General features: G+C 19.1%; 5 protein-coding genes across 5 annotated transcripts; 2 read left to right on the forward strand and 3 right to left on the reverse strand.

Moving 5' to 3' along the window:
* Nucleotides 1–557: 557 nt before the first annotated feature.
* Nucleotides 558–2,836, forward strand: SRAE_X000103300 (Caenorhabditis elegans ly-6-related family-containing protein; the record flags this gene model as incomplete). The annotated part of the gene is made up of 4 exons (XM_024647585.1): nucleotides 558–661; nucleotides 717–786; nucleotides 1,571–1,793; nucleotides 2,580–2,836. The coding sequence occupies 4 exons, from the start codon at nucleotides 558–560 to the stop codon at nucleotides 2,834–2,836; spliced, it is 654 nt and encodes a 217-aa protein (XP_024498493.1).
* An 890-nt stretch (nucleotides 2,837–3,726) lies between these two features.
* Nucleotides 3,727–5,566, reverse strand: SRAE_X000103400 (Hypothetical protein; the record flags this gene model as incomplete). Its single annotated transcript, XM_024647696.1, has 4 exons — nucleotides 3,727–4,248; nucleotides 4,313–4,492; nucleotides 5,031–5,113; nucleotides 5,560–5,566. The coding sequence occupies 4 exons, from the start codon at nucleotides 5,564–5,566 to the stop codon at nucleotides 3,727–3,729; spliced, it is 792 nt and encodes a 263-aa protein (XP_024498494.1).
* A 3,171-nt stretch (nucleotides 5,567–8,737) lies between these two features.
* SRAE_X000103500 (Gamma-aminobutyric acid A receptor/Glycine receptor alpha family and Neurotransmitter-gated ion-channel transmembrane domain and Neurotransmitter-gated ion-channel family and Neurotransmitter-gated ion-channel ligand-binding domain-containing protein) lies at nucleotides 8,738–10,241 on the forward strand (the record flags this gene model as incomplete). Its single annotated transcript, XM_024647807.1, has 2 exons — nucleotides 8,738–9,002; nucleotides 9,046–10,241. The coding sequence occupies 2 exons, from the start codon at nucleotides 8,738–8,740 to the stop codon at nucleotides 10,239–10,241; spliced, it is 1,461 nt and encodes a 486-aa protein (XP_024498495.1).
* A 487-nt stretch (nucleotides 10,242–10,728) lies between these two features.
* Nucleotides 10,729–12,409, reverse strand: SRAE_X000103600 (Flavin monooxygenase FMO family and Flavin monooxygenase (FMO) 5 family and Dimethylaniline monooxygenase, N-oxide-forming family and Flavin monooxygenase-like family-containing protein; the record flags this gene model as incomplete). The annotated part of the gene is made up of 2 exons (XM_024647918.1): nucleotides 10,729–12,304; nucleotides 12,354–12,409. 2 exons carry the CDS (start codon nucleotides 12,407–12,409, stop codon nucleotides 10,729–10,731), a joined length of 1,632 nt encoding a protein of 543 aa, XP_024498496.1.
* Nucleotides 12,410–13,720: 1,311 nt separating this feature from the next.
* SRAE_X000103700 (Marvel domain-containing protein) lies at nucleotides 13,721–16,724 on the reverse strand (the record flags this gene model as incomplete). The annotated part of the gene is made up of 4 exons (XM_024648029.1): nucleotides 13,721–13,870; nucleotides 13,923–14,216; nucleotides 14,269–14,330; nucleotides 16,676–16,724. 4 exons carry the CDS (start codon nucleotides 16,722–16,724, stop codon nucleotides 13,721–13,723), a joined length of 555 nt encoding a protein of 184 aa, XP_024498497.1.
* Between the last annotated feature and the right edge of the window lie 472 nt (nucleotides 16,725–17,196).

Below are 17,196 nucleotides of genomic sequence, written 5' to 3' on the forward strand. Positions count from 1 at the left end.
AAACATTTTCATTTAATATACTACTTTATATAAACTTTTTTTTTTTTTTAACTGTTCTAAATACTTAGAGAATAAAGACAAAAATAGAAAAGGACACACTGATTTATTAATCCTATTCTTCTTTAATTTTTTTTTAAATAAAAACTCTCTTTATCATTTCTTGTAAATTCTTTATTTGTATATATATAAATATAATTTTTTTTTTACATTTTTTAATGGACCATTAATAGAAAGTTAGTATATAATTTGTTATTATAAATACATAACATTCATTTCCTTTATCAAAAGATATATATATACATATATAAATACCATTTCTTAAATCTTAAATTTTAACTTTTAGATATAGGCCTATCACTTAATCACTATCTGGTTAAGTTTTTTAACTTCTACAAATAGAGTATATTATTTTTAAATAATACTTAATTCTTTTTTCCTTATAACCAAATATATATAAAATAAATTTTTAAATATATATAAAGTGCTTCAATAAGGCAAACATCAAAAAAAAAATTTGTTGTTTTGCCGGAAAGGAACACATATTATAATATACATGAATGCTAAAGTTTCATTGGAAAGAAATTTTATTATTTCTTTATCTATTTTTATGGGTGCAGTTGATAGATCCAGCAAAACATTTTACTGGATACATCCACCACGGGTAAAAATTTTATTTTTACTTCATTTTTTTTAACTTTTTTTTTTTATTATTTTAGGTCAGAAGATAGAAATTGTTACAGTTGTATGTCGGAGGAATTTGAAAAACATTGGTCTTATCTTGAAAAGGTATGATTTTTCTTAAAATATATTTTTTTTATAAAAAAAAAAATATAATTTGTAGTTTTATAAAATAATTAAATAAGTAATTTCTTTATAAAATTATTTTCCTATCATTATAATTAGGAATCATCATATAATTTAAAAATTAACTTATTTATTATATCAATTTATTTGTTAGATTTGATTATATTATTCTCCTTCTTTAAATTAGTAGTTTGTATAGTTGTGTTATCAAACAAATACTATCTAATCAAATAAATGAATTGGTCATTTTTATTAAACATGTTAAAATCATTTTAGAAAAGCTTTCATATATATACATATGTATATAGATAATCAAATAAATAAGATTTCTATAACAAATCACAAAATTTCATTATAAATACAGGCATACCCCAATTTTCTTTTTACAATCTTCCTTAAATTTATATATACTTAAATAGTTTAAAAATTGTTAAAAATTAAAAGAAAAGAAGAATATTTACATATATATATATATATATCTTTCTAATCAAAACCCTTTGCACTTGTTATTATTAAATCTATATATATAGTTGATGATAATTTTCTTTACAAAATACTATAAAAGACAAAATAATATAAAATATATAGTTTTTATTAATATAAATTTTCTTTTCTAGTATAATTTAATAATAAGTAAAGAATTTATTAATATTTTATTAAAAAACATTTTTTATAATAAAATTATAATAAATATACTCAAATATTAATAAAAGAAATAATAATATCAATTAAAGAAAAAGATAATTATTTACATTTTTTTTTATAGGTTTATTATCGTCCATTAAATTTTACTGATCATTGTCATACAATGCCAAATTATGCTCGTATTGGTATACAAGAATGTCCTCATTCACTTTGTGTAACTGTAATAGAACCAAAAATTCTTGCTGGTCAACAAATTGGTAGTAATGTTATTAGAGGATGTTTCTCTTCTGTATTTCGTCATGGTGATATTTTATTAGGAAATGTTAATAAACACAATGTATTAGGTTAGTTTTTTATATTAATACAAAAAGTATCTTTTTTTTTCAAATACCTTAATTATTTTAATGATAATAATAATTGATGATCAAATATTATTTTGTGATTCAATGGATCATAAAATTAAACTTTATTATATTGATAAGATTTATGTATATTGGCTTTTGTTAACTCCAAAGAATGACAAATAAACATCAATTAAATTAATGAAATGATATTATAACAAGTAGTATCTCGTGTCACATTCTAATAAAAAGTCATTAAAGTATAATTTATTTTTAGCTTATTAATGAGAACCGGTGTATATATTATTAGAGTGTATTAAATTTATTTTAAATAAAAGATATAAATATATAAAGAGATTTTAAATAATTTGTATTTGATAAAACCTATAATAAAAATAAAAAAAAATATATATATCATTTCACTGTCATTTAAGCATTCTCCATAACAGCAATGATTTATATCTAAATATATTTAAAAAATTTTATTTTAATAATGTTTAATAAAATATCATATATCAAAATTTATCTTTATGATTACCGTTAGTATAAGCAAAAAGAAAAATTTATCTATTTAAAATGATTTTGTTTGTAAGAATATCAAATGACAAAATTAATAGAAAATGGTTTCAATAAAATTCTTTCATTAGATAATATTACAATATATGTATATAAAAACATTAAAATTGAAAAATATAGATTCTTATTATTATTAAAATATAATAATATATATTAATGGTATTTGAAAAATTATTATATTTAAATTTATTTTAATAAAAATATATCTTATAGATACAAGATGTAATAATATCTCAGCCAAAAAATTGTTACCACCACATTTATCAAGAATGAGTTCCAATAGAATGGTTGATGTTTGTTGGTGTGTTGGTCAACTTTGTAATGATTATCCCTCAATTAACAGTGGAAGTAGTAACAAAAACATGTTCTTTGATAGTAGAACGTCGCAAAGAAATCAAAAATTTTCAAAATTCTTTCTAACACAAATAACACTAGTAATTAGTGTCTTCTTTTCAATATCGATAATTTAAAAATTTTTAATTTAATTAATTAAAAATATTCTTTATTTTTAAAATATATTATATATATATATATATATATTTGTATATATAATTTTTGATTGAAGTGCAAAAAAACTATTTTATTATATTTCTTTTTGTTACTTCCTTCAATTTTACATAAATAAGTTTAATTATAAAAAGAAAAATTTTTTTTATGAAATATTCAAATTACCATGGGTATAAGTACAAAGAAGAAGACCATCATATTGTTCTTTCAAACAAACGTATATCCTTTTTTTCAAAGTTATTTCGATCTCAAGAAATATGTTTATTTTTTCTAATATTATACCATATTTATCTATTAACGAATGATTTTTAATTTATACAAATGTACCGTTTTTTTTTATTAAACAATAAAAATAATTTTTTTTTGTGATGCCATATTTATTAAAGTAAAAAAAAAATAAAATATATAAAAAAAGCAGATATTTTTAAATAAAGAAATAAAATTAAAAATAGAAAAAATTAAAAGTTTTTTTTCTTTTTTTTTGATTAAATAAAATGATAGATCACATATGTATTGTAAGTGAAGTAAGAAAAAATTTTGTTCTTTTCTTCACTTTGCGGCGTTTTTTTGACGACTCTGGACAGAAACATTCACAGAAATCGGAACGCTTTTTAAAAGACGAAACAACAATTATTGTTGATGGCATCACAGAGTTATTTTAAAATGATAGTATTATAAATATAGTATATATTCATTTACATCTATGTAGTATGATACATAAATATAAGTATCTATGTTTACTATATTTATGATGAAAAATGATGACATATTTTTTTTTTTGATTTTTTTTCCCATAGTAAAATATTAAATTAAAATATGGTAAGATTGGCAAAAATCTTCTTTCAAAAAAAATTTAATGTGTGTTGAAGACTAATCTAGAGTGATTGCAATTAGAATAATTTTCACTAAGATTTATTGACATATCACTTGGTGAAATAGTAATCGTTTTAATTTCTGTTGAAACTAATCCATAATTTTCATAATGATCCTCCATTTCACTTTCGTGATCATCTAATATTTCCATGACTATACGATGGATAGTCTTATCAACAATAAATGGTATATCTTTATCTTTACGGCTAATTGTAACTAAAGGATTTATAGATATACAACAATCATCATCAAAATCATGACGTTTAACAAAATTATAAAAATCTTCAAAAATATATTTTGGTTCTGGAATTTTCCAAGTTTTTCCATTAGAATTACCTATACGTCTATACTCAGTAACATCATTACTTATTGGCTTATCTTTTTTTCTAGGCCATGAATTAAATACTAAATTTGAAAAAACTTTCATCTTTCCAGTATCTTTAAATCTATTAAGTAATCCACAAGAAACACCATGTCTTCCATGTACAACCATATGTCTTATCTAAAAAAAAACAACATTTTATAATTGATTATTATTAATAAAGTATATAATTATATTAACATACAGAATCCAGTTTGTCACAGCAGTCTTTATCACCTTCTCTCTCAAATTCATCATAAAAATCGTCTAATTCACATAATAAATCATTATAAGAATTTAAAGCAGATGCATAATCATCTTCAAGGATAGCACCTTTTATTTTTACACAAATTGAGAGTAATGGTAATGCAACATCCATGATACACTAAAAACAAAAAATAGCTAATAAAAATGATATTAGATCAAGTTATATGTATATATAACATTATAATAAATCAAAAACAATAAAAAAAAAATTATATATAAAGCTTTTCTTTATTAATATATAAATAATACAATACTGATAAAAATAAAGAATAAAAGACATTTTAAACTATTTATTTATTTAAATGTAATATATTAAACTGTTATAAAAAAAACCAACAAAAATATTTATTAAATAGTATATTTGTATGTTTCTTATAATTTATATAACTAAAGAAACTTAATATACAGGAAAAAAAGGAAAAAGAAAAATTTTATATGTATATATATATCATGTTGATAAAAGAATAATAAAAAAAATGTTGACATAGTAAAAAAAAAAATAAAAAGTATATATTAAAAAGATATATATACAATTGTTAGGACAGATAAAAAAAATATATATTATAAAGGGCAATTCAAAAATTATTTCTTTTCTATAAAAATGCTTTTAAATGGAAAAAATGCACTATTGGAATAACATATAAAATTTTCTTTACAAGAGATAAAAATCTACAACGGGCAAAATATGATGCATTCTTAGTAAATGTGTAATATATTTTGTAGATTGTTAGAGGCATTACTTACATATAGATATATAATACTTTCTTCTAAAGCATTTTAATAATGTTAAAAGATATCGTTATTAAATTGACAAAATAAAATTAAAAAAAATAGAAAAAAAATATTTTTTTTTTTTGTAGTAACTATTATAAAATATATATAATAAAAATAAAAAAAATATTAGATGAGTATTAATAAAGTTTTAAAATAATTTAATCTATAAAATTTTATATATTTTAACCAATGTTTTATTGGAAATGAAGGTAGTAAATAATGAAAAAGAAAAGTCTTTAAAGAGAGAGTAAAATTGGAATGATAAATGTTGGTAGAAGAGAAAAATATATAAATGAAGAGAGAGTAAAATAATTACAAAATGTGTTAAAATATACAATATTTTAAAAATATACCTTATTATATAAAAGATATTATAATCTATTTATGTAGGTAAATTAAAGATACAATTACATTTCATATATATATAAATAAAATACATAATGTAAATAATATAAAAGATGAAGAAATGCCCTCTAATGATTACCTGATTTATTAAACAATTACAATTAAAAATGATAGTACGTGTCAAAATGTAAAAGTGAGATGATGAGAGAGATAGAATGAAGACAAAAAAGAAGTTTTTTAGATAAAATTTTTATACAATCACTTTAGTGGTAGAAATCATTTATGATCAGTCATATATATATATATATATATTGTAATAGATATATTTTGAAATATATTTGTATGTATATAAAAAAATACTATTTATATATATTAAATTATGAATGTTGATTATTTTATAAATATTTTTTATATGTAATTTTTAATAATCACTGATTGAATTAAATTTATTGCAAGATTTTAAAACCAAAAAATCTTTTACATTGTTTGTAATTATTTTATTTATTTTATTAAAAAAGTATAAATTTATTAAATTTTATTTATATAAACATATCCTTTTAACAATCAACTATCAATTAGAAAAATATAATATTATTTGATTTGATAAAAAAATGTATTCAAAAATTTTAATGTTATATATTATTTTGATTGTGCAAAAAAAAAGTTAAATTTTATAATTTAAAATAAAAGATTTTTATAATGATAATACAATGGAGATAATTTTAAAATGAAGAGGATACATTAAGAAAAAATAAAAAAGAAAAGATGAGAAAGCTTTTAAAGATTAATTTAATTTTAACAATCATTTGAAACTTTATATCATCTTCTAAATTTATAACTTATCCATTTTTATCAAATAATAATGATAAAATTGTGTTTGAATTGATGTTAAGATAATGTAATTTAACAATAACATAGTAGTAAGAGACATCAAAAAGTTATTATATTACAAAATTGAAGGAAAAAAAACAGATACTTCATAAAGAAGTAAAGATATACGTGTTAAAATATGCTTTGTATAAATATAAAATATTTTTATATACGATTTTTTTTTTAAATTATGTTATTTTTAAATTACTACAAATATTCTATTTTTTTTTCTAATTTATATAATATGATAATTGGGTAATTATTAAGCTTAAAATGTAATTACTACAATTTTAATATTCTATTTACTTTGAAATAGAAAAAAAGATTTATTAACTAAGTTTAAAAATTATATAATTGCATTTTTATTTTAATATTCTGTTAGAATGACAAAAGAGTGTTTAGTTTTCATAAATAATTAGAAAATATTTTGTTATTCATGAAATTTTGTATATTTACTTTACTAAAGATAGATCGTCTTCTTGCAAGAACATTTAATGATAGTATTATTAATATAGAAATATCTTTTTGATAGTAAATAAAGTGATTTTTAAACTTAAATATTTCTGTTTTTATATTCAAAGTTTCTTCATAAATTATTATTTTTGTTATGTTATATATCTATATGTCTTGAACTATTTTTAACTAGTTAAACTTTATTTTCAATATATATCATAAATGCACTTTAAAGTACCTCTATTATTTACAAATATATGTAATTTTTTTTTGATATTTAGATACTTGACAAAAAAAATTAAAAAAAAAAAAAGAAAAAAGAAAAAAAGAAATTTTTTCATGTAACATTTTAGAGTTATTTTTAAAAGATAAGGATATAAAAATATTTATATGTATATTTAAAGTTGGTATTTTTATATCTTAACACATCTTCATAGGCATGTTCTTTTTAAGAATATGTATATTATTTAACATTTTGTCCTCCTAATCATATAAATATATATATATAAATACGGAGATATGACGTAGTTCTATTCTGTTTTAAATTTACATATAGTAATAACTTTTTAATATTAGCAATCTCCTTTTTATTATTACTATTGTAAAAATCTTTTCCTTGTTATCTTTTTCTTTAAAAAGTTTACCACATTTCAAATTTGATTTACTTCTAAATAATTCCTCATTAAGTTATATCTTGTTGTTAAGAAAAACTTTTAACTTTCTATATGAATAAATTATTAAAGATCTTTTAAATAATTGTAAACTCTTTATAATATATAAATAAATAAATATATATATATATATATATATATCTTTTTATTAATGTATTTTCTTTTTTCTTTTATTTTTAATATAATATATTTTATTGTAGATAATTTAATGATTTACATAATATCAAAAATTTAATGTTATATTATATAAAATGAAGTTTACATATATATCCCATTTCTTTAACAAAAAAAGTTTTTTTGTCCTATATGTATTGTGATAACAAATCTTACTGATTAGGGTTCGTTAAAAATTTTTAGAAATTTGTTAAATATATTATAAAATGTTAACTGGTGACACAAAAATTTCTCAAGAGATTTTTAATTTTCTTTTAAATGACTAGACAAAAAAAAATTTGATAGAAATATGACTTATAGAACTAGTTTCTTTTTTTATATCTTGTTGTTATCGTAAATAATAATTTTAATATTTTATAGAATAAAAAAAAATTGCTAAAATCAAAGAAAAAAATTTAAAATTTAAGAAATATATTAATATATATTTTAAAATAAACTTTTTCAAAGTTTAATTAAGTTAGTTTTCATTCTTTTATATGTTTTATAAAAAATAATCCAATTGTTCTTATGATGTTCCTCATAACTTTTTTTTTTATCAAGTTTATGTCGTTAAACTTAAGGGTAACAAATAATAATTTTTAAATTTCAATTTATATATTTATATACAATAAATTTAAAATCTTTTTAAAAATTAAATTTATTTTGTTTGATCAAAATATTTTTAGACGTAGTAAATTTTACATAAATAATAGTTTCTAACCTTAATCTTATAAAAATGTATCACTTATTTTCTTTTATACACATATGTTTATTTTTTTTTTCTTAATTTTTCTATTTTAAAATAAATATATAAATTTATTTCTTTTTTATAGCTATTGTCTCAACAATTTTTAACCATAGTCAAAATTAAATTTATTGCAACTTTTCAAGTTAAATGATATTTGCGAAACATTTCCTATTTAAATAGGATTTTATATCACAATAATAATATTATAATACTTCAAAATCTATTATTTCTCTTGAATATCAAAAAAAAAAGATAAATATATATATTATTGATATATATATATATATTCTTTCCTTTAGTCGCCAAAATTCTGTCTTTTATCATTTTATTATTATTGTTTTCCCGCAAAATGTCACACCCAGGATGGGTGATGGTTTCATTTTTGACGGAGTTACTTAGTACTACATATCCTGCCAATGGTTATGGTATTTCTGGACATATGTATGGTAATGAAATGTTACCATCATGTGCTAATGATACAGAAATTATAGATAGTTTATTAAAAGATTCATATAATAAACATTACCTCCCAAATCATCCTGTTCATGTTCGTGTTGATATGTGGGTTCAAGAAGTTACTGCTGTTAGTGAATTAACTCAAGATTTTGAAATAGGTAATTATATATTATTAAAATAAAATCTATTTTTTTTTTAAAGATCTTTACATTAATGAATTTTGGGAAGATCCTGCACTAATATTTGATTATATGAATCCGTGTAAAAATAACATATCATTTGATGATAAAGTCTTACAAAAGTTATGGATACCAAATACATGTTTTATAAACTCTAAATCTGCCCAAATTCATGAAAGTCCATTCAGGAATGTTTTTTTAATGGTTTTTTCTAATGGTACATTATGGACTAACTATCGTATGAAGTTAACTGGTCCTTGTGATATGAACTTAAAAAGATTTCCTTTTGATCAACAAAAATGTTTTCTTACATTTGAATCATTTAATTATAATACAGGAGAAGTTCGTATGAATTGGAATCAACCATTTCCTGTAATGTTATTAAAAACAATTGAATTGCCTGATTTTGTTTTAATACATTTTACAGCTGAAATGATTGAACAAGTTTATCCTGCCGGTTATTGGGATGAGTTAACAGTTTCATTTATATTTAAACGTCGTTATGGTTGGTATATTTTACAAGGATATATTCCAACATATGTAACAATTTTTATTTCTTGGATATCATTTTATCTAGGTTCACGTGCTATACCTGCAAGAACAATGTTAGGAGTTAACTCATTACTTGCAATGACTTTTCAATTTGGTAATATTATAAGAAATTTACCAAGAGTTTCTTATGTTAAAGCTATTGATGTATGGATGTTAAGTGGTATGTTATTCATTTTTTTATCACTTCTTGAATTAGCTGTTGTTGGGTTTATGAGTAGAAATGAAGGATTACCAAAAAAAGTTAAAAAATCAAAAGGAAATTATAATGTTGAAGAATTTTCATGGAAAGAAATGCCTAGTCCACAAATTGGTTTAAGGCAATTTTGGGTTGAAAAAAGGCATTCATTAAAAAAAAATTGTAATAAAGATGATATGAATATGAGAATTTCAGAATTAGGTCCTGTTAGTGGTCAGGTACCAGGAAATATGATAAATATGCAAGATTCAATGACATGTACTGTACCAATTATTAAAAGAGATCATTCAGTAAGTTTTCATAGAAAATGGTTGAAAAGAATAAAACTTGCATTTAAACATCTTAAACCAGAAACTGTTGATAAGTATAGTGCAATTCTTTTTCCAACAGCTTATTTTATTTTTAATTTTGGATATTGGGGATATTATTTGACAGACCTTTCATCAGTAGAGGAAGCGACAGTTGCTTAAAAGGAAATGTCAAATGAAAAAAAAGAATATATATATATGTAGAAAATTTTTTTATAAAGAAATTTTTTAGTCATCAACTTTGAATTATAAAAATTAGTAAAAGAAAAAAAAAATCTTAGATTTTTTAAAAGAAAGAATGCTTATTATATTATTTCTATCTATCTCTCTTTTTGTATACAAAAATAAAGACATATACTAATTCATTATGAAGCCTTTCCAAAGTTCCCAAAACATAAAACAACAACAAAAAAAAAATAAGACTAATTGTTAAGAAGTAATTTGGTAAAAACATATTTGACAAATATATATTATTCATATATCTTGGGATTTGAAAAGTAACTTTCATCAATAATATGATCTCATTTTATTACTTTTTTTCCTTTTAACTAAATGTACGTATCTTATATTTTTATTTTATAAAAAAAAAAAAATATTTTTTTTATATTTGTTATAATAAAAATAATTGTATTAAATTTAAGTAAACTGTTTAACATAAAAATAATACAAAAATTAAGATAAAAGAGACACAAAGTAAAATAAATGATATTTTTTCAGTATTTGAAAGAAATAGAACAAATTTCCTAGAACATTCATCAATATCCATTTTACGAGCAGTATAAGTTGGATAAATTGTTCTTTCATTTAATGATAAAAGGGCATTCCTTGCTTCTTTCCAAGGATGTGGGCCTTTTAATCTATAAGCATAAGGAACATTTGGTCCAAAAAGAAGTGCATAAAATAATTTAAAATCATTAAAAATATAATCTATTGGATTTGGTTTACATTTTATCATTTCAGCAATTTCATCCATATAATCCATATAATCAACTTGAATTGTATGTCTTTTTGATTTATAATATCTTTGACTCATTACTTCTTTTTTTTTATTAATATCAATTAACATTTCTTTTTTAGATGGTAATGATAATCTTCCACTTAATGTTTCAAAGAATAATCGTGCTTGCATTTCAGAGATTGGCATTATAGATCCATATGGTTGAATAAGACCAATTATTGCAAGATTATTATAATTTGTTGTCTCAAGAGGATACATATACTTATAAAGACTACAATTATTATCAATAACTGGTATTAAATTTCCATCTTCAATAATTTTAAAGTCAAAATTATATCCAGTACAAAAAATGACTTCATCTACATTTTGAAGTATAGTACCATCTTCAAATGTTATAAATGTTTCACCAAAACATTTTATATTTGGTCTTATTTTAATAGTACCACAAGCAAGACGATTAGGTAATTCATCATTAACTGTTGGATGAGCACTTAAAACACGATGTTTAGGTTGTAAACCATACATTTTATGATCAAAACGTTTAGTTAATTTACTTTCAATAATTGCATTATTCAACCAACTTGGAGTAAAACGTTTTAAAGAAAATAAAAATCTTCTATTTAAAACAATATCAAATGGTACACCAAAATCAAAAATTCTATTAAAAACCCATGTACCTCTTCTTGTAACAAGATTAACACTTTTTGATATTCTACTTAATTCAACAGCAATATCACCACCAGAATTACCAACTCCAACAACAACAACAATTTTATCTTCATATCCACGATGATCTTTATAATTATGAGCATGTGTTATTTTTCCTTTAAATTTATCTTGTCCTGGAAATTTTTCTGGCCAATTAGGAATTTTATGATGTCCTGTACAAAGTAAAACACCATTAAATACCTCACTTTTAATTTTATTATTATTGTCGCTATAAGTGATAACCCAATTACCAGTGTTATCATAGCTTTCATGACGAAATATACTTTGTACTTTATGATTAAATTTAATATATTTTACTAAATTATATTCATTTGCATAATTTTCAAGATATTTATACATTTCTGTATTATGCATAAAATTAGCTAATGTTTTTGATGGTGGAAAATCTGAAAAAGCTGTCATTTCTTTAGATGTATTTATGACAGTTGTCTTCATAACTGATGCATCATCACATTTTTCAGGTTTATATTTCCATAAACCACCAATTGAAGTACTACTTTCAAATATAACAGGACAATAATTATTTAATAATGCATGCCTACAAAATATTTTAAAAATAAATATATATTAAATTTTATTTTACTTACCTAGCAGAAGTTAAACCACTTGCACCAGCACCAATAATAGCAATTTTTTTTTCCATTTTATTTTATTAGTATTTAAAATATATGATTTAATTACTATAAATTTATTATAAATATTAATTAAAAGTTAAATAAATATTTACTTATAAAATATCAAAAAGTAAAAATCTTAAGATAAATGTATTTTTTATTTGTTAATACGATAATTTTTTTTATAATTGTAAAATTTTCTTTCTATCAATGACAAAAAAAAATTTATTTATATATAAAAAAAAAAATATAATAATATAATATTTTTGTGATACTTTTATAGTTTGGTCATACTATACAAAAATTTTGGTACCAAGTAAATATTCCAAACTGATAATTTTATTTTACGTGTACATTCTTTAAATACTAAATAAATTATATCAATATTATATAAATATGTATAAGATATAATAATATTTTTCTTATCACAATCTTAATAAACTTTTTTTTTAATAATAATATAAGTACCTTGTTTAAATATATCATTTTAGAGTATGAATGACTTCATCTAGAAAATGTAATGAATGAATACAAAAATGATTGAAAATATTATATAACAATAAATATATTGTCTGTATTTATAAAAATATTTTAAAAAATAAGTATAAATTAATTGTATATATTTTTTAAAACTTTTATTTAATGTAAATATTTTGTTTTTATATTTTCCTTAATTTATACATAAAACTTTTATAGGGTAATAAGCCTATTAGATATATTTTAATAAAAGATTATTAAAATTTAAATATTCATTGACTGGTGTAAAAAATTTATTTATTGTAATGTAACTATAGTTTAAAATTTTTATTTTATAAAAATTTGCATAAAAATATAAAAATTCTTTAAACTATAATTTGAAAGAAAAAGTTTTTACCATTTATTTATCTTCTTAATATTTAATATTTAATATGAACATTAAAAATAGAATTTGAAAGTTGATCCTCATATTAAAATATTAACTATTCATTCTATTTTTATTTTTTTTTTTATCCTTTCAAAAGTGATTTCACTTATTATAAAATGATTAATAAAAATAAGGTGATGATTAATATATAAATCTATTACAAATTTTGAATTTATTTAAATATATTAAAAATATTTAAAAAAAAAAAATTAAATAAAAATTTAAATAAATATAAAGTTTTCAATTAAATTTAATCAAAAAATTTTAAAACTATTTAAACTTATTGTAATATTAAATATTTGTTACAAATGATTACATTCTTTTAACAGTATCATTTTATCAAAGTATTATATTAACATTTGCAAAAATAAAAAAATAAGTTCAAAAAAAGATTTACAATTTAAAATCTTTTTATTGCAATGTAGTTTTTGTTTTTTTAAATTCCTGGATGCATATTTCCTATATTACCAGGTACAACAGGACCAGTTGGATCTTGGCTCATTGTAGAGGGATCTCTTCCAACATCAAGACGATAAGCTATTACAGCATTAAAAATGTTTAAAAGTAATAATCCAAAACTTAACAACTAAAAAAAAATTAAAATTAAAATAATTTTTAAAAAAAATAAAAATACATACAGCTGATATACCAAGAGTTCCATCAAAAGCATAATTAAGCCAGGTTAAAGTAATTATTGCAATGACAAGATTAAAAATACCAAAGATTGCAGAGTATCCAATTTCAAAAGTGTACCAAGTTATTCTTCCAAGTGTTAAAATTTTTTCTTTTTCATAGATAAATAAAACAATTACAACAAACATAAATATAAGTTGAAATATTGTTGCAAACCAGAAAAATCCTCTTCCAGAAGGATGTGCATCTGTTGAAAGATCAGAAACTCCAGTAAAAAGCATAATACATATAATCAACAACTATAATAAAAAAAATATTATATAATTTTTTTGATATAATTATTAAACATACCAATTGGACAAGTTTTAAAATATCAGGATAACCATTTAACCTTTGAATATTCATATCGTTATCTAAAAAAACATTTTTACATTATTAGTTTTAAAAAAAAAATATATATATATAATAATAATAATAATGTTAATATAGTTAATTTATTATAAAATTAAATGATACAAATTTTATTTCTATTAAACAACTTAAATATTTTCTGTTAAAGAAAAAATGTATAATTAAACTTTAGATATTAAAATGTATGCTGTTTTAATATTGTACAAGCACACTAATATGTATATATAAATGATAAATGCTTGAAAGAAATATAAAGTAACGAACAACTAGCTAATGTACCGTTCTAGTTAAAGTATAGGTAAAAAGAAAAAGATGGAAAACTGTTGTAATATATATATATATATATATATATATATATATATAAATATATAGAGGATATATGTGTATATATTTAGAAAAGTATTTATCATTAAAATTATATGTTATATAAGCTTTAAAAATACATAATATAAAATGAAGGTAAACAAAATAATATAGATAAGAATACATTTATAGAAGAAAAAAAGTTTCATTTGATAAAATATATTAATAATATAATATGTATATGGTTTAAAATCATCTTCATCATTCCATAACAATGAATTAATATATCTGAACAAATTTTTGTATAATAGATAGACATATATACATATTTTGAGTATTTTAGATGACATAATATAATATGTAGATATACATGTAATACAATATGTCATACATACAAAAAAGTAAAAATATAAAATAAAAAATTTATAATCTTTTTAATTTTCAATCCTTTATAATAATATAAACTTTTATTTTTTGATCCTTTAATCATCAATAAAAAAAAAAATTTTTTTTAAAGAAATTAATCAAACACAAACAATTTATTCATATTAAAATGTAATAAATATATATTAATTAAAAATATTATCATAATTTATACTGTTAATATGATAAAATTAATGACAATTAATAAAAAAAATAAATATGTAAAGATTATTAAAACCAATAAAATTATATTTTTATAAAATAATCAAACGTTTACATGGTAACCTAGATATTATATAATCTTAAAGATATATACTATTTCTAGTTGGAAATTTGTTTAATTATAGAGAAAAAAAAAACTCGCATTAAAAGTTGATAGACTTTTTTCTCTTTTTAAAAATTAAAAGTTTAAAATATTCCAATAAAATATGTTAATGTAAAATGTTTTCATAAAAAAAAAGTAATATTCTTACAACTTTAATATAAAAAAATATCTTATTTTTATTTGAATTAAATTGTAATTAAAATATTTTGAAAATGATGTTGTAAAATGAGTATTTTTGTTTTAAATTTTAAAGTAAATATAATACAAATAATAAAAAATAATACAGATATAAATTTCTAATTAAAATACATATAAGGTAACAAGATTAATGAAATATGAAATTAAATAAATATAAGTAGTTATATTTAAAATTTATTTTAAGGAAGTATAAATAAATAAAATGTATTAAATATCTTTTTATCAAAAAGTATTATATTATTATTACTTTCTTTTTAATATTAAATATATGAATTTTCTAAATGTTAAAGGTATTTTTATTTCATTTTATATTTTTAAACATTTATACAATTGCTAAAAAAAAAAAAATAAATAAACGATTCAATTTTGGTTCACTTTATTTTAATTATATTTCTATAAAATTCTAAATGTTAACATTGTTACAAATATAAATTTTTAAATAACAATGTTTTTTTTTATTTATTTTTTTTCTTAAATTAGAGATAAATATATGTATATTAATTATATGTGCAAATTTATTTGAAGAATGCTTAAAAGCTTATCAAGAACCTTTCCTGTTCCTTTTCATTTATTTACTTTTATATTCAAACCTTTTTTTATATTATAATATAACTTTTTTTTTATAAAACTTATATGAATATAAATATTTAGTAATATACGATATGATTAAAGTTAACTATATATACATTACTAAAATAAATTACTAATTATTTTATATTTTTTTTTTAAATTTTATAATTATATAAATAATTTCTAAATTTAGAATTCAATTTTTAAGGAGTAAAATATTTAAATACAAATTTATTTAATATTTATTTAATATTAGATCAAAACTGGAGCTAATAGGTAATTGAAATTAAAAAGTAAAGAAATATAAATATGTAAGTATGTATGTTAACATTTTTATAAAAAGAAATATTAATTATAAAACTTAAAATATTTATTATAAAAAGCATTCAAATATAATGTAATAAAAATTTAAATTTCCTAAAGACAGAAAGACAATAAAACTTGCTTAAACAAATTTTGATTTTTATTTATTATATATAAATATTCTATATATATTTTTTGAGCGTAAAATAATCACAGATTACTTACATACAGATTCTAGAAGTTTATAAAATTTGCACACAAGAAGAAAACTCATAGATATATTAATCAACATTTGTACCTCCAATATTTATTAATAAGATGAAGTGTTAAAGAAAAAGAGAGAGAGAGTTTATAATTCTATAAGATTTGTACTTTTTTTTCACCTTTTTCTCCTGAAGAATATGTACATAGATATAATGCCAGTGTCTACTTAACTTTATTACAAAATGTCATACAGTCTTGATAGTTTACATTTCCTAGGCGAAATATATAATAAAAGCCAACCTCTTAACTTTTTTAAATTATATTTTAAAATTTTTGTGCACATTTTTTATTTTTTTATTTTATTTTTATATTTATATTCATTATTAGTTAACTTTTTATAACTATTATATATATAGATATTCTTTTTTCCTTTTTTTTTAAAAACTTTTATATATATTTATAAATCTTACTTCATATGATTAATATTAGTTCATATTTTGTAATATTTATTCTTAATAAGTATTGTTTTTTTAATCTAAAAA

The sequence above is a fragment of the Strongyloides ratti genome, scaffold srae_chrx_scaffold0000002, assembly GCF_001040885.1.
Source record: "Strongyloides ratti genome assembly S_ratti_ED321, scaffold srae_chrx_scaffold0000002".
In the NCBI taxonomy this organism is placed as follows: domain Eukaryota; kingdom Metazoa; phylum Nematoda; class Chromadorea; order Rhabditida; family Strongyloididae; genus Strongyloides; species Strongyloides ratti.